The sequence below is a fragment of the Lampetra fluviatilis genome, chromosome 35, assembly GCF_964198595.1.
Source record: "Lampetra fluviatilis chromosome 35, kcLamFluv1.1, whole genome shotgun sequence".
Classification (NCBI taxonomy): Eukaryota; Metazoa; Chordata; class Hyperoartia; order Petromyzontiformes; family Petromyzontidae; genus Lampetra; species Lampetra fluviatilis.
This window is the reverse complement of record NC_136309.1, coordinates 2,694,926-2,716,653: the sequence shown is the minus strand read 5'-3', so window position 1 is coordinate 2,716,653 and position 21,728 is coordinate 2,694,926. Positions and strand designations below refer to the sequence as shown.

At 47.4% G+C, this 21,728-nt stretch overlaps 1 protein-coding gene across 5 annotated transcripts in view; it reads left to right on the top strand.

The window, feature by feature from the left end:
• The first annotated feature begins 888 nt into the window (after window positions 1-888).
• The window catches only part of EPN2 (epsin 2), a 46,161-nt gene continuing 25,321 nt past the window's right edge, over window positions 889-21,728 (top strand). For 2 of the 5 annotated variants that reach the window (XM_078872712.1, XM_078872711.1), the window contains exons 1-3: window positions 890-1,186; window positions 8,002-8,467; window positions 10,430-10,796. In XM_078872712.1, coding sequence (XP_078728838.1) covers window positions 8,240-8,467; window positions 10,430-10,796 — 595 coding nt within the window. In that variant the 5' untranslated portion in view covers window positions 890-1,186; window positions 8,002-8,239. Of the gene's footprint in view, window positions 1,187-8,001; window positions 8,468-10,429; window positions 10,797-21,728 lie in introns of all 5 variants that reach the window. The other 3 variants (XM_078872713.1, XM_078872709.1, XM_078872708.1) reach the window with 2 other exon arrangements.

The window sequence follows — 21,728 nt, the reverse complement described above, 5'->3', positions numbered from 1 at the left end:
TATAGCAAAGGTAAACAAATAACTTTTCAAAAAGATATACGAATTAAACTAAACTATTTTTTGTTAGCTTACAAGATAATGCCCACTGAGCTATTAGCTTATTTTTCAGAAGCGACCTGGCCACAGATGACAGCTCAACGAAGTGGCTTGTCAACACGTGGAAATTTATAGCAGCAAAAAAATAATAATCTAAATAATTTCGATTTAAAGCTTTCGTGACTGCAGGGATTCATCTTCTTGGTTCTTTCGGTAAAGTCACGTAGAATGGAAATAATAAAATAATAAAAATAAAACATAATAAAATAATTCTCACGACGTTTCGGCCACAACGCAAGCAGCCGTCCTCAGGTGGAGAACAGGTCTGTCGAGAAGACAGAGTCTGACCTGTTCTCCACCTGAGGACGGCTGCTTGCGTTGTGGCCGAAACGTCGTGAGAATTATTTTATTATGTTTTATTTTTATTATTTTATTATTTCCATTCTACGTGACTTTACCGAAAGAACCAGGAATAATAATCCCTGCAATCACGAAAGCTTTAAATCGAAATTGTACGTAGCGTTATGGAGTGTCCCTCTCGGCCACACCTGGTATGTGTGTGTGTGCGGGTGGAGCGGGAAACCCGCAAAAGCCGGAACGGAATCAGCTCACGGACGCGCAAACTCCACCGCTCTTGGATCCGGATTTGTGGGCGGTGGCCTCTACCATTCCAACCGGGGGGGGGGGCAAATGAACAACTCCCCTCTAAGCTGGCTTCCATCGACTGCCGCAATCGATAAAAAAAAATCCGGCTTCAATTTACTCACAAAACACATCTGAAGCAGGTTTATTGATTATTATGATTATTATTTAACAACTAACCAATGTTACTAGTTAAAGTAAAGGGGCGTGGTAAGATCGTCGATTTCTCCCCCCCCCCTCTGATCGCGGCGCACTTCGTGTCGCCCACACCGGAAACGCTCGCCCGCCATCTTGGCTCTTGTCCGCTAATCGGTTGTCGCTTGGACTCGGCGGCTCGAGGCTTTCGACGTTCGCGTTAAGAAACAAAAAAAACCACGAAAACATTTACAACAAGAACAAAAATACGCCACGAACAACAGCGACTTTAACTGCTCCGACCACTTCGCTGGCCGTCGTTAAAAGTTGCTGGCGGAGGCGACGGGTAACGCCGCTGAGTGAAAATGTTGAGGTGAGCGCTTTTTATATTTTTTGTGTGTGTGGGGTGGTGGTGGCCTTCTCTCCCTCACGGAGAGTTTATTTGGTTTACAACAAAATGTCTAACTCGCACTTTATCGCCTTTCAACTGCCGATCACTTATTAATCCGTTGTTGTGAGTGCCGCGAGGGTGACGACTGCTGCTGGCGGTGGCGTCGAGGGCCGCCTCGGGCCTCGGCGAGATTCAATGCCTGAGACCGACAAACAACCGGGCGTGAGGCTGACACAGCCGGGCGTGAGACTGACACAGCCGGGCGTGTGAGGGTTGTTGTTGCGTGCAACAGCCGTCACGAACCGCGTAAAAAAAATCTGCGTGAGACTTCACAGACGATGTTGCGAGTGTGAGACTGGAACAGACGACGAGAGAGACACAGAGACCCAGAGACACAGAGAGAGACAGAGACCCACAGAGAGAGACAGAGAGAGAAAGAGACCCACAGAGAGAGACAGACCCAGAGAGAGAGACAGACCCAGAGAAAGAGACAGTGAGAGAGACAGACCCAGAGAGAGAGAGTTCTAGAGACCCAGAGAGAGAGACACAGAGCGAGAGACACAGAGACCCAGACAGTGAGAGACACACAGTCCACCACGTATGTTGCACGACAGCATTGTGGTGTGTGTGTTTTATTCGCTTTGGATATCTCTGGACAGATATCGAAGGCCCCTGTCGTGCTCGAGAGCGTGTGCTTTGTTGCTTCGAATACGTGAGATATTCGGCATCTGTCTTGGTGTTTCTGTGAAGACACTCAGAAGCTTCAGGGTGAGAGGGAGATGGAAGAAGGTGACTTTGGGCCATGGGCGAAGCCTCGTTATTGTGCTGAAAACTTGCGTTTTAAAGTATTTCATATCGCGTTATTAGTGACTTGCAGCCCTTTTACAATCCAACTGCTCGAGGTTTGTGTCATACGCTTAGTTGATTAATGTCAACGCCTAGCGACTGAACGCAAGTTAAAATGTGCTGAGGCCTCTCGTTCTTTGGCTAATGCTGTACGGAGACTGCCATAGCGTCGTGTAATCATAGGACTTTGTATTTTAGTGGCCAAGAGATTTAACTAAAGCCTGATTATTGTCAAAGAGTCACCGATATCGTATCTTTCCCCTTTAGCTGTTACAAATGATTACTGGAGTCGATTTGATGATGGTTTACGACTACCAGATGACATGGCCCGTGGTCCATTCGTCACACACACGACTCAAGGGCTCTTGACACTCATGATTGTTTTTGGTGTGGTCGTTATTGTCTTTAAAAGTACGCTTTAAGAAATCAAAACGTCACTGAATGACGAATCTCTTCCTGGTTCAGGTCTGATAGTAGACCGCCGCAAGGTAAGGTAAAAGTTAAAAAGCAATGAGTCTACCTTTACCCTACCTTTTACCCTTACCCCATACAAATTACCCGATTACAGGGTAATTACTGGGGTACTACACATGAAAAAGGTTTATAACAGGTAAATGCTAGGTAGAGCGCTTTATTCACATAGAATACTCTCGAATTGGGCATTGAGGCTGTCGACGACACCGTCCTCCATAACCTCCTCGTCCCAATCGTCTTGGTCGATGACGATCTCATCAACAACCTGATCAAGTTCGTCATTGCCGTCGTCCTCGGACGAACGACAGGCAATAAGAACCTGCGCCGCTCCGGCCCATTTAGACGGGACCTTCAGGCAGCCGGCTGCGATTCACGAGCGCAAGCACATGGACTGGATGAAGAGCGTCGATGACAGCGACTGGCGAACGCACGTGAACTCCCGCCCGGCTCCGCTATTCGCGCATTCGCAGGGAGTTGATGTCGCTGGTGCTCTCAAGTAGTCGCAGGCCATCTTGTAGTGGGCAGGGAGCAGCTCTTTGCGGGGAGACCACTGCATTACGTCAATGAAGGCGCTGGCGGTCGTGACGCCCATGCTCAGAAAATGATGCACTTCATCGCCGTCGTCGATGGAGCTGCCGACGTTGCTGAACAGGGTGCTGAACAGCGACCCCTCCTCCATATGGGCAGCGACTGCCGTCGTCGGGATCGCGAGCACGTTCGAGTAGCGATGCTTGAGGAAAGAGCAGATCGTGGCCTTCAGTGTAGCCAGCTCGTCCTGGTCTGTCGTTTTCGTCAGCTGTGGATTCAAGTAGGATGCCACAATGGCGAGTTCCTGAACCAGGAAGTCGCGGTACCGCACCAGCTCAGCCTTCATCCCTGTCGCGGTCAAGGACTTATCGATCGCTCTAAGAGCGGCTTCACCGCGATCGCAATGACGGATCAGGTGCTCCATCGTCACCGGCATGAGATCCAATGTTGACTTGCGGTCTGCTGCCAACGAGGTTATGACCTGGCGCGGCATTCGCAGGAATACTGTCACGCCCTCTGTTTTCCCACTGTAGTTCAGAGAAAGCACCGACGTCAATCACATCCTGGAAGCACGCCATGATAATGTCCAATGGGACATGCTTTTTAATGGCGTCATCGCCCATGTCAAACGTCGAATTCCACCTGGTCGGCGAGTCCTGGTGCGTCGGCTCCTTGCTGGTGAGCTTGGTGATCTCGGACTCGCGGCGGTACGACTGTTGGACAACCTTTCTGCGCCTGATATTGACGAGCGCCTTGCGCAGTTTGGCATTGGTCGACTTGATCAGTTTGAGAACTTGGACGACGCTGATCTGGACCGAATGATCCGCGCAGCGAATATGGTGGCAAGCCCGCAACTGCTCATCCAGCGTCGACCAGGGCGAACAACGTCTTAACAGCACTGATTGCATCGGAGCCATTGTCGCTGGTGACAGCAAGCAGCTTGGTCGAGACATTGTGCCCGAAGCTTTGGAGGTGCTCAAACAGAGTGGTGCCAATGCACTTGCTGACACCCCTTCCGGACTGCACATTGAGGATCGTCAGCAGCATGGATTTCGACGCACCAGATTTGGTGTCGATCCAGTGCACCGTGACCATCCAAAATCCTTTTAGGTTGCAGTTCGACCACCCGTCGATGGTGAGCGAGATGGCGACGTCCAGGTTGGAGAAGAACGCCCCGACGATGGGCAGCATGATGGCGTGATGCTCGACAATCCTGCGAATGATGGTGCGGGTCGACGGGCCTTCGTATCCCTGCGTCAATGTGCGGACCAAGGTCTTGAACTTGTCGCTGGCGGCGGCTAGTAAAGAGATTGCACTTTGGATAACAAAATCAACCACCGCGTTCTCAAACTTTATCAGTAGGCGATCCGGGATTGCTGGCCAGCTCAGCGTTTGCTGCATTAGGCGGCTCGCCGACGCCGACGTCCCGACCTCGCTGCCTGGGGCGAAAACGTTGTGCTTCTTGAGGTGGGCTTTCCACCCCGATGCGTTCGTGTGGGAGGAAAACCACTTGCGGAAGTGCACTCACTGCCGCTTTCCTTGCTGTACATGGGGATCACCCTCCATCCAATTGTGCGTGTGCTCCCACGGGAACGCATGCCGCTGCCTCTTTCGATTGCTGTTCGCAGCAATCCGTTGCTGGCATCCTCGACCTCATCCTCTACCTCAAGAACGTGGTCCGTCTCCATCTGGTCCGACATCAATGATTCCAATTTAAAATGGAGGCCACGGACTGCGCCACGGAGCTTTTAGCGAGCGGTAAACAGGGTCTTTACCGGGTAATACTTCGCTACCTTTACCCTACCAGGTAATTCTTCCACGCTACCTTTACCCTACCCTTTACCTTACCCCTTGGCATGGTCGACACCTTTACCCTTTTACCCGGTAAAAAGGGTAAATTACCTTACTTTGCTGAGGCCTACCTGGTAGGCGATGATTAGTGCTTTTTTTGCGTGGTCTGGACAGTAATTGTCGCAACTTTTCGTTTATCTTGAGAATCACAGACAGAACCCTCCCTCTTCGATATGGTGGATAACAACCTCTGTGCGGCTCGTGCTTGTCACCACAAATATATAAAGTCGTTAAAGTACTGTGTACCTACATTTATACATCATTGTTACTTCGCGTCTGTGTCCGTTTCACTGACTTCACCTCGCCATGTTAATTCAAAACGTTTATTTCATTGATTTTTTAAACATATAGACGAACATTGCTTGACAGGGGAATACATATGCAGCCCATCCCAGATGACTAACACTGATTATGGGGTTCGTTCCTGTGTGTGGTTTTTACACGTTTGTGTTCTTTTTAAACACGTTATTTAAAGTTACGAAACGTCTCAAAGTGCTGGATTTCCACTTACGCTTGGTCACAATTGCACGCTGGCGAAACATAGTCTGTAGCAGTGGTTCCCAATCTGTGGTTTGGTGACCACACGGGTTGGAAATGGTCTGCAGAACTTTCCGATATTTTTCACAAAACAATATATATTTTTTATGCTTGTTGTCCACCTACATGTTTTTTTAGGGTTTACGGTGTTTCCATAAAGATTGGGAACCACGTGTGTGTGTTTTTTTCATAGTCGGGGGCACAGGTGGTGCATCGGCCAGTCATCTCAATCACTAAACCCATGGCGCCTGGGTCTGTCCCGTGGCCTGCCAGCGGGCGTTTGACACTTCAAGCGCCCCTTAAAGTGCACCTAGCCTGGCACAAGTGCCGTGGTTATGTCACCGCCACTTAGTGTCGAATGACGGTTGTTTTTTTTGCGTTGAAGTTTGTGACGTTAATGTTAAACGGAATGGGTTTGTCATTTGTTTTTCTTTGGTTCCATCTCCAAAAATAACGAGACAAAGTCCCCCGAAACTAAAAATAACACTTTCGCTTGCGTCCCGTATCGGTGAGCTGTACTTCTTGGGGTGGCAGTCCTCAAATGTTCTTGTGATTTCGTTGTCTCGGTATAAAACAAATTTTGCTACTTCGAGCATGTGTGTATCTTGGTAATCTGCAGTGTGCAGGTACAATATATGTGCATGGGGGTACAATATGTGCGTGCGGGTACAATATGTGCATGCAGGTACAGTATGTGCATGCACACTGGATTGAGGGCCACGCCACGCGAGTTTTGAGGTGGTTATTTAGAACTGCTTTTTGTGTTTTCGTTTGTTATCGGACCCCCGCACCTCCGATTAGCACAGTTGTTCACGTACGGTGTGAAATAAGTTGCTCACGAGGGTTGGTGAAGGCGGAAAGCAAAGGAGTACACGACAATGGAATTTGTTGCACTGACCTCTGTCCACAACATCGCCAGCCTTGCAGCCTGCAACACTTGTATGCATTGCAGTATCTTATCTTTGCATTATCCAGGCTCAAACCGGCCTAGCTTCTGAGGTTTCACGGCTCGGGCATTTCCTGGGTGATTTCTTGCACATGCCTGCGTGTGTATTTGAACGCGCGACGCGAGTAAAGCTCAGTGTCTCGAAAACATTGACAGGTAATGTTAACTCGTCCTTAACAGAGGTTCCATCGCGTAAATATAAATGTGTCGTTAAACCCGCCACCACCCGACCATAGTCAATTAGTAAGGTTTGTCAAGTAAACGAAGCGAAAGCCTACGTGTTAAACCAATCTTAACTCAATTCATAACCCACATTAGCAGGATGTAGTGTAGGAGAGGCGCGCTCTTGTCACAGGAATGTCAAATTTCTAGAACTGGCTCAGTGCTGCAATGGTAACTGAGCACCACTCTACCGGCATTTGAACAATGGGGCAAGATGGCTTTAACTTTCTGACTTTTATCAACAAATTTACGAGACAAATTGCCTTAAACACTACCTTTGTGCAACGCTAAGCCAGGTCTTCCGGGGTAATGTGTATCAGCGGACTCTGGATTGGTTTAATAAAGGCCAGTGACTGGGAATGTACCTGTAATCGTGCTGTATTAGTATAGAAATGCCTGCAGAAGTTAGCGCGGCTCCGGTAATTATGCGACGTTCTTCGTTTTCAGTACCCTCATATTTTGCAGAGGTATGTTTTGCAGGAGACTTATTTTATTTTTATTCCTTTGTGGAGTGTGGTCAGAAAACTTAAGGCGTGGGGGCTTTGCGCGAGCCAGAACTGGTCCTTGAGAGTACAGTGCTGTGCCCTCACCAGTGACATCACTCGTTGTAAAGTAGTTACGTGCGCGGGCCCCTTTGGTAATGAGCTGAGCAGCGAGTTGTGGGGTCAGAGAACTGTGCTGGAGCGAGAGAAAAAAACTTGTTCCGCATTGCTGCATTATTCATAAACACGTGGTGTGAAACTACTGATGGAACGTGACTTCACACGGATCAACGATATAAGCGTTTATCAGGGATCTGGAAACAAGGCATAATGTAAATGAAATACTTTATTTTTGCATCGCGGTTGCGTTCCATTATGATACGTTTCCCCCTTGACTTGTTTTTTTTTACCGAAGCACGATGTTTCGCCTTGAAATTCTTGGAAAAGTTGCCTGCAAGTCTCGTCGGTGTCTTGTTTCTTGTGCAATTGAGCGTTGTGGCGTGCCACTGCGTCGGCTTGCCACGGTTCTGCTTCGTGCCTCTTTGATACGTTTTTCGGTTGTACCGCATGTTTCGGCATGACATCTGACGATGTACCACATGTGCTGGCAACTTCCTCAATGACATGCTGGGAGTGAAACATCGGACATCGTGCAACACAAACACGATGCACAGCCTGAATACAGGTGGCAGCTAAGCATTAGGGCAGTGGCCCACCACCTCTCTTGCTAGAACTTGGCCATTCCCATGGTAGTCTTCATAGGATGACTACTGCTGCCTTTTGAACATCTTTCTTGAAATGTAACTATTTGCTAATTGAAGGTGCAGGACGAAGTATGGCGTGTGTTACGTTTATATGCACCTAATTCTAAATTGTAACTGAACTTTATGTTTGTATGCTTTTTTCTACAGCTGCTGTTTAGCGCAGCTTCGTGGGATCTTTTGATGCTCGGACAACGCCAGTGATCCTAAACCTAAACGGCCTTGTAATAAAACATAAAAAATCGCAACATAGTAAAAAAAAAACACACAGACCCAGAAATCTTCCTCCCCCGTTAAAAAGCGAAACACAACCGAGAGCATTTTGCTCTTGATCCAACAATTCTTTGAGCCCCGGTTGACTCGTACGGCTTTCAAAACGGACGGCGCAATGGCCACCTCCTCGCTCCGGCGGCAGATGAAGAACATCGTCAACAACTTCTCGGAGGCCGAGGTGAAGGTGCGCGAGGCGACGTCCAACGACCCGTGGGGCCCCTCGAGCTCGCTCATGTCCGAGATCGCCGACCTCACCTACAACGTGGTGGCCTTCTCGGAGATCATGAGCATGATCTGGAAGCGCCTCAACGACCACGGCAAGAACTGGCGCCACGTCTACAAGGTAATGGAGCGTGCGCGGGTTTGCGAAGAGCGGAGCAACGTGTTCTTGGGGAAATTCCTGGTTAACCTGGGTAATTAAAGGATTGCTCTTGGCTAGGCCGACGGCACGATGTTGGCAGCGCCCAAGATTCGGCAATCTTCAAGAATCAGTATATTTATTACTGGAGGAATCCGATGAGCTATAAAGCTCTTTTTCACATGTCCAGTAAGGGCATGGGGTCAGAACATTACAACAACAAACAATACGAAAACACAATAGAAGTCTAAAGTATAGGAAAGGTCAACATAGATGCCTTTGTACATGTGATAAGCCCAGCCTTCGAGGCTGTGAGGTGGCGCCTGGAAAAGGTGGTACAGCAAGTAGGTTGTTGACCTACAGTAGTACGTGTGTGCAGTTGGGAGTGTTTAGCCATCCTTTAAAAATGTATTTATCCAGCAAGCTGCTCACTAAATCTCAAGACATTTCCAAGATGGTCTGGCATGTGAATGCAACTAAGCCAATGCCATTTTTGAGTTTTTATAGGGAGTTGGCCAAAGTATCTATAGAAAATCAATTTCTTGTAAGGTGATAACACTCAATGATCCGCACAGACTGTTTAATCAACCAATTTTCACTTCTGATATCTCCAGACAGCAACCCTTATGAAAAAATCTGGAGACCCGCTCTGTGGCCTTCCTCGGTAATGAAAGGATTATTCTTATATAGCTCCCACAAGGGATCATGGGATTGTAAAGCTCTTCACACAAGCGGGCATGTAAGGTCACATTGCCTTTTCAAGCTGGGTTCACATTGATATTTCTGGCAGTGAAATGGCTATCTCGTCCGTGTATGAATTTCGCTGCTTTTAGTGGTCATCAGCATAGCAGAGTGTGAGATTTGATCGTTGCCACTCTGTGTACATTGGCCACTTCTGTCCAAGCCAAATAGGATCTCTCAAAGACCGGGAGTCGGCATTGCGCTTTTTGGCTTTGTCGCAAATAATTTTCCATTACATTGCACACAAACCAACGACGTGAATTATTAATTTGGTGTGGTCAATCGTGCTGTATGTTTTTCTTAGTTTTTTTCCTCTCCCTCCCTCCTCCTGCCACCCAACCTAGCGATTACGCCAGGGCGTGGCCGATGGATTTAACGTGGCATTGCATGAGTAAAGTCCAAGCCATTAGCGTGACTCTTTATCGGCCTCGTTGGACTTGTGGGAAATCCGAGCTGGTTCGATTGGGGGGGGGGACGTGTAAATTGAACCTTGGTGTCACGTCGGCTGGGTGCGCAAGGCTGAGTGGACGGTTCATCGTGATCAGACAATTTTTATTGTCTGTTCACCGCTGCTCTCTCTTGAGGCGGCCAACAAATTGAAGCCACGTTCAGTGCGTGGTGTGTAAATTTTGGGTGTGCTCAATGAAGATGCTTATGGATGTGGAGGTAAAACCGAAAGGCAACTTGGTGTGGTTGAATGTATTGTCTTTTATTGCAACTGGCTGGCACGGGGTCGAGGCGTTGGTCGATCGCACAGAATGCACATCCCATGTCGGTGTTAAACTCCAGCGCTGGTGCCACACGGTGGTAAAACTCTTGCTCCTCCGTGCTTTCGCATTACTTAGAAACAAGTATCACATCATCGATGGTATCAAATAGAGATAGAAATCTTACAGTATAACCGAAGCTGCATATTTGTAGCATGATTCTTTTTTTTCGGCGTGATGACAGATCCCGCAGATTGTTCGCATAATACAATAATCGTTTACAGAAATGAGTGCGGATTTTGAACTGTTTCTTAAAAATAGTTTGTGTTTATATTGTGCCATTTTATATACCGCTGCACGGAGGCACATATATTCAGTAGTTTTTGGCCAATTTCCGAGTGTTTACCACCCACTCTCAACAAACCCACCGCTGTTAATTCCTCAACCCGCTCAACCCTCCCCGTGTCCACTGGGGTCGGGCCCTCCGTGACTCGCGCAGGCCCTGACGCTGCTCGACTACCTGATCAAGACGGGCTCGGAGCGCGTGGCGCAGCAGTGCAAGGAGAACATCTTCGCCATCCAGACGCTCAAGGACTTCCAGTACGTGGACCGCGACGGCAAGGACCAGGGCGTGAACGTGCGCGAGAAGTCAAAGCAGCTGGTGGCGCTGCTGCGCGACGAGGACCGGCTGCGGGGCGAGCGGGAGCACGCGCTCAAGACCAAGGAGCGCTTGGCGCAAGGCGCCACGGGCATGGGCAGCAACAACAAGGTGACGTTCGGCCGAGGATCGAGCCAGCCCAACCTGTCCACAAGCTACTCGGACGAGTACGGCAAGGCGGGAGGATCTCCGGCGTCGTACCACGGCTGTGAGTGAAAACGCCTCTGAATATATAACGAGCACGCCGTATACAAGCATAGTTCTCGATATAAGCAACGCATGCTTGCGATACGCTTTATTAACACGTAGGCTTTCGCGACAAACGTGAATAAATCTTGATTTGAAGCTTTCGTGACTGCAGGAATCCATACTCTTTGGTTCTTTTGGTAAAGTCACAGAGGTTGTAAAAAATGATAGATCACGATGTTTTGATCGCCACACAAGCAATCGTCTTCACCTGAAGACGCCACGGGCAGAAGACGATTGCTTGTGTGGCGATCGAAACGTCGTGATCTATTTTTTTTTCTACCTACGTGACTTTACCGAAAGAACCAAAGAGTATTATAAGTAAAGGTTTTTATGTGTTAGATTGCATAAATATGTCGTTAACCCACCACCACCCGACACAGCCAATTAGTAAGGTTTGTCACGAAAACAACGTGCCAATGAGTGTACTACTTCAGCAAACCGGTGTGTTGGAGAGTACACCCACAACATTTACAATTTGTACAATTTGTGGCTTGTTAACGACACATTTATATTTACGTGCTTTGACCCCAAAAAAAAACCTTTATTATGAATTTCAATACACAGAAGGCAGAGGGAAACTTTCGTACGATCACACTTTTCGATGTAAGCACGGTTGGCCTTGCGCCCAGCGTGTGTGCGTATAACCAGCCTCTGTTGTACCATACTTTTGGAGGTCAACGGTGCTTGCTATGTGGAGAGACTGGCACTCACCTTTTGGAATGTGGAATTTCTACCACTTAATCATTTGAGGGGGGGGAGTGGTGGCGTATTGGGTTTTATTATGTTAGCAAACACATTCTGAATTCTGATTATGGTTGTTGGCAGTAGTCATTTTTTATGTTAATGAAGAGCAAAATGTCCAGTATTAAAGCAGCTTCCCCAGTGTTCTCCGCAGAGATTCAGCTTGTCGTGATCATGGCCACAGCTCAATTACCATTTAATATTTAATAATATTTTTTTTCCTTTAATTGAGTTTCAAACAGATGTGAATATGACAATGGCCAGCCTTGCTCATGCTTTAAAAAAAAATCTCATTTCGAATCTGATATATATTTAAAAACCTGCCTGTTCTTCATTTCTATATTTTATGAAAGAAAATGGTTGATTTTTTTAAACAAGATTTTCCTAGACGTTTATTTTGAAACGTTGATTTTTTTCTGCTTGCGTGGAAAGCTGCTGGTCCTGTATTTTCACTTTTTGATGCTCAGAGTCCACATGCTTGCCTAGTCCGCATGTCCTCTTGTAATGTTTGCAATTTGGTTTACATTTCCAAGCCACAGTGGGTCGTGTAGGCGGCATTAATAATTTGTGTGTGTGCCATCAAAACTTACGAGCCTTTACCTGTGACTTTGTCGACTACACTCAGAAAAGCCAGCGCCACTTGCAAATGCCAGGTTTTGAAGACAATTTCCTTTGTTGTGAATGCAGCCACAAATGCATTTCTAATTTCGGTGAAAGCAAAACGGTAAAGTTTGGAGGGGGCGCGAAATGATTTCTGATCATAGTGTACCATCAGTGGGGGCACATTCCCACACTGCACCTCTGTGCGTGTCACACAATGTCTTCCCGGTCTGCCGAGAGACAAAACAGTCTCCGTCTTTTTTTTTCAAGGACAACTTTGCTCAGCAGTGGAGGAGTTTGCTCAATTAAAGGAAAGCATAGAGCGACTGGGTGTGTGGCGACAAGGCTTTGCACAGCGGGACGGGGGTCCTCAATTCATCTGCAGTGGGAAGAGAGGGCTCAGCCGCCCTGAATACTAACCCGGTGGGACCGACTGTAGTGGTAGGATGCAGGTGCGCAGGATGGTGGAGGGTTGGCTATGATGCAGGCGTCGGAACGATGTCTAGAGGTCAGCGACCCGAGGGGTAGGCCCTAAAACTGGATGGTAGGATACCGTGAGACCTGGTATATAAAGTTTGCTGCTTCTTTGAAACTGTGTAGTGAATTGCAAGTAGGTGAAAAATAACCAATGCACTCTTTAACTGTCACTGAAAAGAAATAAGATATTGATGTTTTCCACCAGCTAGCCTTGACGACTTAAAAGGCACAACTTGAGGTCAGGTGTTGACTATAAAAGAAGACCGCAATGGTGAGGTGTGTTTACATCAACTTCTTGTGACTACATCCTGGTGTTGGCAATGTGAAATCTATACTGAGGAAAAGCCTCGCCAAGTCCCAATTTCCTCGTCTCCGAAAGTCTTGCATGTCAAATGTTTGACCATTTTATTTTCAACAAATGTTTCCTATGTGGAGAGAAATGAGAGTATCTGGAGCGAACCCACGCGTACAAGGGAATAACACTCACAATTCTGCATGGATATGTCAACTAGAGAGCCCACTTTGCTATGTGATAATTGGTTTAAAAAAAAAAGGTGTCAGCTATGTTGCCAGATAAAAGGATAAAAAAAACAATTATCATATTTTTTCTTCTGGCAAATGAGGTTCCAATGGTGCACTTTGCTATAGTTGCATACCCTGCCCATCTCGCAGTTCTACTGGTTTTGGAGTCGCTGCACTTGACAAGCTAATATTTGAAGCAGAAAGCTCCTCAAACAAACCAAAAAATAAGCAAAGTGTCTTGAAGACCCAGTTCTTGAAAGTCTCCTGATAACGAGCAAGGCTCAGGTGACCCAGTGGATCCGCACAGTGTACGAGGCAAGCTTGCCATCGGGCCCCGTATTAGTCTGTAAACATTGCCCCGGTGAGCGTCGGTCTTGCCACCGGGACATGCCGGCACGTGCCGGCCACTTTGTAATTCCATACCCACGTAACATTTACACGGCAAGACTCCATGTGCAAACCCACCGGGGCGTTGTCCAAAGCGTCGCGGTTCAGCAGCACCGTCGATTTCGTGGATTGTAGTTGTGTTACTGTTTAATCTCCGTTATTATCGAGTCAATCGGCTTCTTCAGTTGCAATTACAACCAGGCCATCACGGGTCGATATACAAATCACTCAACCACTTAATTTCCACATTGTCGAGTCCAATCGACTTTGTCACCCTAATCTCCGAGCTGCCACCATCAGGGTGGCCCCTCAACCACGTGGACGACTTGTGGCAGCTCCTTCATCACATGTTGTTGGGGTGGCAGACACATACACACCAAATAGTGCATCGTGCCAAATTGACACACCAGTCTGTATTTTAAACTTGATCCAAGCCAGTGTAGCTAGCCGGGACTGATGTGCACGTGTATATAGGGGCGCCATGGTGGTGAGATGTTAACTGCCTCGCCTGGTATACAGGAGGTCATGGGTTCGATCCCGACCCTGTATATTTTTAGTTTTCATGTCTCTCTCCCCGTGATCGTGTTGATTTTTCTCCGAGGGCTCTGGTTTGTTCTACATTTAGAAACATGCGTTTTTTTGTGTTTGGTTGTAAATTTCCACGTGATAAGCCACTTCTTTGAGCTATCATTTGTGGCTAGGTCACTTCTAAAAAGAGCTAGATAGCTCAGTGGGCCATACTTGATAAAATAAAATTACTAGTTTAGTTTTTTTTGTAGTGGAGATGTAAGGCGGTTTGATCCGAGTCCCAGGCTTTCCTGCCATTGTAGAGTAAGTTAGGAGCCGTTTGGAAATGTGTCTTGTGCTGATCGGTGGCAATAGTTGGGATAATTTACTCTGCTGTGAGCAGTGAGGCCCACGAGCTGCTGAAACGATGAAGGGTTACCTTGACATGGGCCTTGTTTTCATGGGTGGCACCAGGTTGATATAGCTGGGGGTCTGAGCACTGCTGGTAGATACTTCGCAACGTATGGCATGTTGCAGCCAGTTGAGAGCCTCGATTCAGCAGACCTGCGGTAAAATTCAAGCAGGAAAATCCTAGCTACCAGTAGTTCTGTGACGGTACGGTTGGTCATTATTATTACATTCGCAGCAGTAGTTTGAGGCTTTGTGTGGAGCATTTCTAGTGAGCTGGGATTTTTATGTTGACATGGACACGTTGGTTGGCTTTGTATTTGTGTGGCTTTTAATTTTTAATCGTTCTTTTCAGAGAGTATGAGTCAGGCAATATGCACACAAGACCGATGTCTGGTAATTTGGCTTTTAGCGGTCAATGTTTTTCACATTACTGCAAACCCATGTCACTTTCCCAAATTGTGGCTTTTGGTTACACCAGCCTGTGACAGGAGACTGCAGGGCCTTAGCGTTGGTGCTTTCCATGAGCTGTGGCTTGAGGCGTGCCTCCGTCCAGTGGTTTAAAAACCCGAATTTGGTCTCGAAAAGCAGCGCAGATGTCACTGTGCCTGTAGATAACACGTTCCTTCGGAGTGGGCAGGTAGGAACTTGGTTGGACAGCGCATTCGTGCGATCCGTGTCACGCGGCGCAAGCTGCAAGAGGCGGCGCGTCACGTGGTGCTGAGCCCGCCCGAAGCGCTCTATGAAATACAAATCGAGGGCGTGGCTATGCACGACAGACAGACAGACAGACAAATAATCCCTGGTGGGCAGTGTGGAACTGTTGTTCCTACCTGTAAAAGCTTTCTCTTAGCGGACACTTCATAAGTGGCGATGCGCAGCGCCTGTTTGCGTCGCTCAACCACTCCAAGGTTTATGATGCGCCATATTGAGCAAAAAAGCCAAGTTGGAAGCGGCATGTCTGAGGCACTGTTGGAAATTCCACATTCCTATGGTATGGCTGAGTCTAATAAAAATAAGGTAAAAACGTCAAGGCGTCACCCCCTTGTTCCAACAAGTAATGGGATATCCCTCATGGGCTTTGATGGCACTGAGCCATTGGTGTAAATTCCATATTACTATGGACGGGAGCAGTCTATTAATAGAAAAATCGCTCTTTTAAGTTACAACAGTACTTATTTTATGGACCACAAAGGGATGATTGATTAAGTCAGCCCCAGAACAGGGTTTGAAATTGTAACCTTGGATTTGTAAGACAGGCTCGCTTAAACCACTGCACCCCTGGTAGGATTAATGTGCATAGGCAGCGGTGAAGTGTGAATCGGAAATATGCACTCTGACAAGCAAGATGTAACGAAAGCTTCGGAGTGCACAAAGAAGCATTGGGGATGGTGCACGTTTGGAATTTACACTCGGCGATGACATAATAAGCACATTGATCAGGTAACACTTGCAAACGAGCCATCGTATTGACTGCCAAGCAGAATCACTAGGCTTGGGCAAGGCACATGACTAAAAGGGATGATAGCCATTGATCAATGTTGACAGTGCAACAGCCACAGGTAGAGAATTTTCATGCGAGAATGACCACTGTGGAGGTGCGGCGATGAGATTATTTTACGCGCAAGAATAAGCAATCGCGTGAGGGATGAAAGCAATTTGGAAGGACTTCAGTTGGCGGTAGATAGACCACGACATGATGATGATGACGACAAATTATGGTGATAATGATTTCCGTGCAGCTTCTCAGCCTGGCGTGTTCTGGAAATTTGAGTTTTGCTTGAGTCTCGAGTGGAGGGCAGGTGCCATGCAGACGTAGGGGAGTGTTGATCAACTCTCGGTTTGGTGCTGGTGGTGGGGGGGGCTGTTTGGCGGCGGGGGGCAGGGGGAAATGTTACGGTGGTAGAAGCTGCAGGGGAAGTTCGATGTGACCCACTGTGTACGGGACAGCATGTGACGATGACCGTTTCAGCTCGTGCACAAGAGGATGGAACGCAGTAGTTTCCACGTAGTCCATTCCCCGCTGCTGTTCTTGCTGACTACATGGCGACACATTCTCTGATTGTCGGGCGTAGCTCTTTTTAGGCTGGCCGGTATTGCTCAAGGGGAAGCCCTGTGTTATGTGTCGTGAGTCTGGTGGTTTGTGTGTTGCCATCTTCAGTCGGATAACACAATAAACCTACTTCTGTCATGTGACCTTACCGCTAGCGAGCCTTCAACGTGGCTTCAAAGTGCACCTAGCCTGGCCCGAACGCTGTGGTGATTTCACCGTCACTTTGAGTGTATTCCATTCTTATTTCCATTCGCCGAAGAGTAATCTCGCTCAACCACACCTCTTTCTCCGAACAGGCCCTGTCGGTTAAGCGAGACGGCCGTTGGTCACGAGGGACTTCTTCTCTCGGTCGAAACATTTGCGTTTTTCAGTGGCTAGTCCATCGGCAAGACGACACGCGTCCCACACCGTGACCTAATCTCAGGGCGGAGTGTGCGGTGCAGGGCAGCGCTGACTCATTTTGTGAAAGCCCACTGTGCCGGGGTGGAGGAGGAGGCTGCTCATCCCCCAGAGGGATCGTGAGCTCTGTTGCCATGCCCACCATGGCATACGGTGCTGGTGAGCGCACTGCTGTCTGCTGAGCCACCCCTTGCAAGCAGGCAGGTGTGGTCGGACCTGTTTTTAAACACGCGCCTTACAAACATAGAAACTCCTCGGACACAAGCGATGATTGCTCTCTCCCCACTGCTGAGGAGGAGGAGAATGAGAAGAAGATAGGGTGGTTCACCCCAACCTGCACCCCCTCCCCTCGCGTGCACTTACGTGGCACGCAGACGGCTCGCCGCGTGTCAGCACTGGGCTGTTCTCAGCCGTCACGGCACTGTGACTGCGTACGGGGGAGCCTAACTGTTGGGGTTAAGGGAACGCCGATGTCTGTGCGTCATGGGGGGTTGGGGCGGTGGATGGCGACACGTTATGGTCGCGCCATTCCTGCCATTCCGAAATGAGGCTGTTCAGCAGATGCCGTCAGCTGTAAACAAAGTGCTGTTGCGGTTCATGCATTTTTAAATGCCCTTAAGCTATGTGTTCGGATTAATGGAGTTGTGTTTGAGGACACTTTTTTGTCTACCAGTGAAGTGAGATAATTTAATAGGGTTTTATTTTTGTCTACCCAAGTAAGAGCAGGCTTCACTGAGTGATCGCACCGACTTTGATTGGATAAATCCTGGTAATTTTTAAATGTGAAATTAACCAGTATTATGCAGTGAAAATCCACTTATTCATATGAAGTGATTACAGTCAAAAATCCCTATATAAGCTTACTTATTTATTTCTCCTTTTTACAAACCACCTTCGTCATTGGCATCTCAAGTCAGCCATTCTCTCCACTGTTGGATGTAGTCTTCTCCATGCTGACGCCACCCCCTCGGTCTTACGATGCCGCAGTCCGTCTCGCTCTTCTGCGTGAGCCGATCTCATTGCCGTATCTCCAGGCAAGTGTCCTCTTTGGCATGTAGCCTCCTTTGTTTTTTCACCTTAACGATGTGTAAAATCCAGCCCTACCAAGGTTGCAAAGTTGTGCTCGGAGGCACTCCTTTTAGTAAACACAGCCATGTTATTAAATCTATGGGCAGATGTTGCTCAATGAACCGAACAAGTCTGGTAACATGACCGAACAAAAATCCAACTCTGTGCGATACACGGAAGTGGCACGAAAACTCTAGTTGTGGTCTCTTTTGGAATCGGCCACAAAATCTCGGATCCTGAAACAGTGGGCGCTGTGTTCCGGTTTGCCCGAAAGGCAGAGTTCAAGTTTTGGCCAAGGGACAGCTCTGCCCATCATTGCTTCAAATTCTATGAAAAGCATTTTGCGACATGTCAACAGTGGCCGTCCAGAGGAGAGAGACTGGTTCCACGAATGGCAATGTGGAATTTCCACCATTGGCTCTGGGCCCCAGTGGAAATGAGTTCCATCCCATGCTTATTTGAGCAGGGGGACGCTTTGACTTTATTCTGTGCACAAAAACGTATTCCAATTACCGATGATGAGTCACAGATGGTAATGAGCCTCATCCCATTGCTCATTGCAGTGGAGAGGCTCTTGGATATTGACCTGCACGCGGCATTTAATGATTCCATCGATTTTATTTCATCAATTGTTATGTTTTCAATGCATATATTGAATATTGTGCTTGCGATATGTACACCGTATGCAATTGTTTGCTAATGCTACATTGGGGCGAATGGAGCAAACCAAATGATACAAATGAGATGAAAAAAGGTGAGAAACTTCCGTACAAAAGGGATGGTAAAAATCCGAGAACAAGAGATTCTATTAAAAATGTATCATTACATCCCCCGACTTGCGACAATTCATGGAATCGCAGCATCGTGGAGGCCGAACCGTTCCGTGTTTGTCATGGTCGAGGCGTAGCAGCGTGACGCTTCAACTTGTTCCCACAGCCCGAACGCCCGTGACCTTGCACAGCTGAAGTGTTGTTGAGGCTCTGCTCCCGTCGCTTGACCGGGGGCACTCAGCCGCTCGCCGCCGATGCATTTCATCGGCGGGGGGTTGGCCAACATTTGGGTGGGCAGAAGCCCCCCCCACGCCATCGCCGCCTCAATGCGCAAGCAGCGCCGCCGGTTAAGCTTTACAACCATTTACCAGGCTGGGTTGAGTCAGAGTGCAGCTTTATGGGGGGAAGGCGGCCGTGGAAATGGCCCGACATGTGAAGTTTTTTTTTCTCAACCGTTTTACTTTTATCTTTCGATAGACATTCGTAGTCCCTTTTATCCGAATTGAATTGTTGTAATGTCATGACTTTCTTTACCGCAGAGTAGTGCTGTTGAATAAAACAGGAATTTAACAGGATCAACTCAATGTTTTCCTTCGTACTGCGTAGGTGCCGACGTCATCCAAGATTATAGCTTCTTCTCCCGGCACTGGTTGCCTGCCGCTCTGCAGAGAACCTGAGCTTTTTGAACAGGCGGATAAAAAAAAGGGAGGCATTTAAAATAAATAACTGAATGTTTAAATGGCTGGGAATGCACTTGATTACATTCAGCATAGTTTCCACATGCATGTTTTGTGAGATATACGACTTTTGAACAGGCATCATTCAACGGAATAGAACCACACAGGCAGGCTATTTTTGGCCGTCAAAATAAATACTTAATTATCTAAATTCCCCAAGTGTATAACCCTCAAAACAACAAACCGTACTGCGATTTGTTTGCGAACTGTTTGTGTGCAAGCAGTGCACAAACCGCGTGGTCCGGTTTGCCCCCCTGTTTTGGGGGGGGGGTGGGGAATGAGTGCTTGAGATAATTCTACGGCACGGGGACTGTACCACGCACCCAAGCCTGACGTTGCCATCTGATGATCGGCTCCACCACGCGTATCGGAGTGCAGCAGAGCCTGTTACAAATGTTCCCTCCACGCGGGTCAAAGAATGCTGCTCGGCCCCCAAATAACTGAAACCGTGAAGGGTACTTTCCACGCACTGTTCTGCTTTTACGTGATGGCGCGTGTGTGTGTTTGTGAAAGGACTTTGTTTTGTTCTCATCTCTGTTGTGGAATGCGCATCACGAGATGCAACCTTGTAGTTGCGTTGGGCGCGAGTGGCACAGTGGCACGCTGTTTTAAGTTTGCTGGTACCAGTCCGAGGCAATTTAAAAGGCTAACTCGGAGGCCACAGATAAGGCGGCAAAGTCAATTGCAAAGATGTTTTGTCAGATAAGGCAGTTACCCACTGTACGTGTGCTTAGTGTGGAATAATCTGAGATCTTGGCCTGTGTTTATTTGCTCGACGTAAGAGTCGAAGTGCCTTCCTGTTCAAAGAGCAGTGTGGTGGAACTTGTCTCTCCATTGGTGACCTTGAGCCCGTGGTGCAATTTCACATTCCTTGAGGGACAACCACGGTTGAATTGCCCAAAGTGGTACTCATTTTATTGGCCTCATACACGAACTGGTTAGTGTTGGGCCGAATGAATCTCAGACTTTGATTTTAACTCTTAACCTCTCAATGGTGAGACTAGTCCTCTGGGCCACCCAGAGCAGCGGTGGGGGAGCAACAGGGAAAATTTGCTCCAGGCCTTGCACAAAGAAGGGCCCTCAATGGGACGTGTTGTTTTTTCACTGACGAATAAGGGGGGGCCCACGTGACATTTTGCCTCGGGCCTCTGGCAATTTGTGCGGCCCTGCTAGTGCCACACAGCATTATGAATACCAGTGCCAGAATCTGGACAAACTCGTCCCTAGCACTGGGAAAAATCTACTCAACCTCTTGATGGTAATAAGCTGCCGTAAAAAAAACATTAACATGTTTACGTAGCGATAGCGGTATTTGTCCTATGAGCGCTGCCAAAGTGTGTTGTTTTATTTTCTTTACTCAGGGGCCATTTGTATTTGAAGCCACCGGTTGTTTTCATATATTGAGTGGGCAAATACATGAGCAGTGAATTTGTGAGGAAAACAGAGCAATTCGACAGAGAAGTCCCCAGTTTCAGGTTTTGTGCAGTTTCTCTCACTGGCAAACCGAATAGACAATATTTTTCAAAATTTTACATTACCCGACATGAATCGATTCTTTTTTCACCTCTGTTATTTTTGTCGTTTATTTGAAACCTGCGAAATGAAACCTACACCCACGGTTGCAATGCATTGATATAACGTATGGTGTTTTTTTTAAACAGAGGTGATATACATCAGCTCGTACTGTATAGCTTTCAGTTGCAATTTATAGTAATGGATAAGATGCCACAAAGTACGTTGGACTGTTCATGTGGCTTCAGATGGAGTATTAACGGCAATTTTATTACGATGCACACTTTATGTGACAACATTTCAACAGCAGTCATTTGTTGGGAATAATGGCCGTCAGGCATTTTGGCTTAATTACATTTTCTCATTTTATTGTTTTTCAAAATAACATGTTTGTAATCTACACAGTTGAGCTGCGTCAGTGAACCCGAAACAGTTGGGAATGTTAAAAATATTAGCAAATGTATTTTTTTGCTGTCACTGAGAGGAAAAGAAGAAGTTGATGTCAACAGAATGTATTCCATCCAATGTCTGCCAACTGGCCTCTTTCAGTGATCGTTAAACAAACCTGGTTACTCTTTTAAATTCACCTCTGCATATGTCACTTGATTCTACGGCTACGCGTAGGAGCGATATTGCACCTGAGGGATTATCCAGGTAAAGTTTTATAATGGATATATTTACTAATTTTCTCATTTATATTTGTGCAATTA